The sequence below is a fragment of the Oryzias melastigma genome, linkage group LG19, assembly GCF_002922805.2.
Source record: "Oryzias melastigma strain HK-1 linkage group LG19, ASM292280v2, whole genome shotgun sequence".
Classification (NCBI taxonomy): Eukaryota; Metazoa; Chordata; class Actinopteri; order Beloniformes; family Adrianichthyidae; genus Oryzias; species Oryzias melastigma.
Window position 1 is genome coordinate 8,699,364 of NC_050530.1, and position 666 is coordinate 8,700,029.

The 666-nt window shown below is 54.5% G+C and overlaps 1 protein-coding gene across 3 annotated transcripts in view; it reads right to left on the reverse strand.

Moving 5' to 3' along the window:
• Positions 1 to 666, reverse strand: part of LOC112154085 — a 7,950-nt gene that overhangs the window by 4,592 nt on the left and 2,692 nt on the right. For 2 of the 3 annotated variants that reach the window (XM_036217246.1, XM_024284711.2), the window contains exon 3: positions 2 to 666. In XM_036217246.1, coding sequence (XP_036073139.1) covers positions 2 to 666 — 665 coding nt within the window. The remainder of the gene's footprint in view (position 1) is intronic. The other variant, XM_036217247.1, reaches the window with a different exon arrangement.

The window sequence follows — 666 nt, forward strand, 5'->3', positions numbered from 1 at the left end:
CGTCTTGTCCTGCAGCACGTCTTGCGTCTTTTCGTGCGCCATGTCCTGCACCAAATCCTGCACCAAATCCTGCGTCTTTTCCCACAGCACGTCTTGCGTCTTCTCATGCGTCAAATCCTGAGTCTTATCCTGCAGCACGTCCTGCACCAAATCCTGCGTCTTGTCCTGCAGCACGTCTTGTGTCTTGTCGTGCGCCAAATCCTGCAGCACTTCCTGCGTCTTCTCGTGCGTCAAATCCTGCGTCTTGTCCTCCACCATGTCCTGCAGCACATCCTGTGTCTCGTCCTGCACCATGTCCTGCGTCTCGTCCTGCACCATGTCCAGCAGCAAGTCTCGCGTCTTGTCCTGCACCAAATCCTGTGTCTTGTCCTGCAGCACGTCTTGCGTTTTGTCCTGCACCAAATCCTGCGTCTTGTCCTGCAGAACGTCTTGCGTCTTGTCCTGCACCAAATCCTGCGTCTTGTCCTGCAGAACGTCTTGCGTCTTGTCCTGCACCAAATCCTGTGTCTTGTCCTGCAGAACGTCTTGCGTCTTGTCCTGCACCAAATCCTGTGTCTTGTCCTGCAGCACGTTCTGCACCAAATCCTGCGTCTTGTCCTGTACCAAATCCTGCGTCTCATCCTGCAGCATGTCCTGCGTTTTGTCCTGCAGCATGTCCTGCGTTTT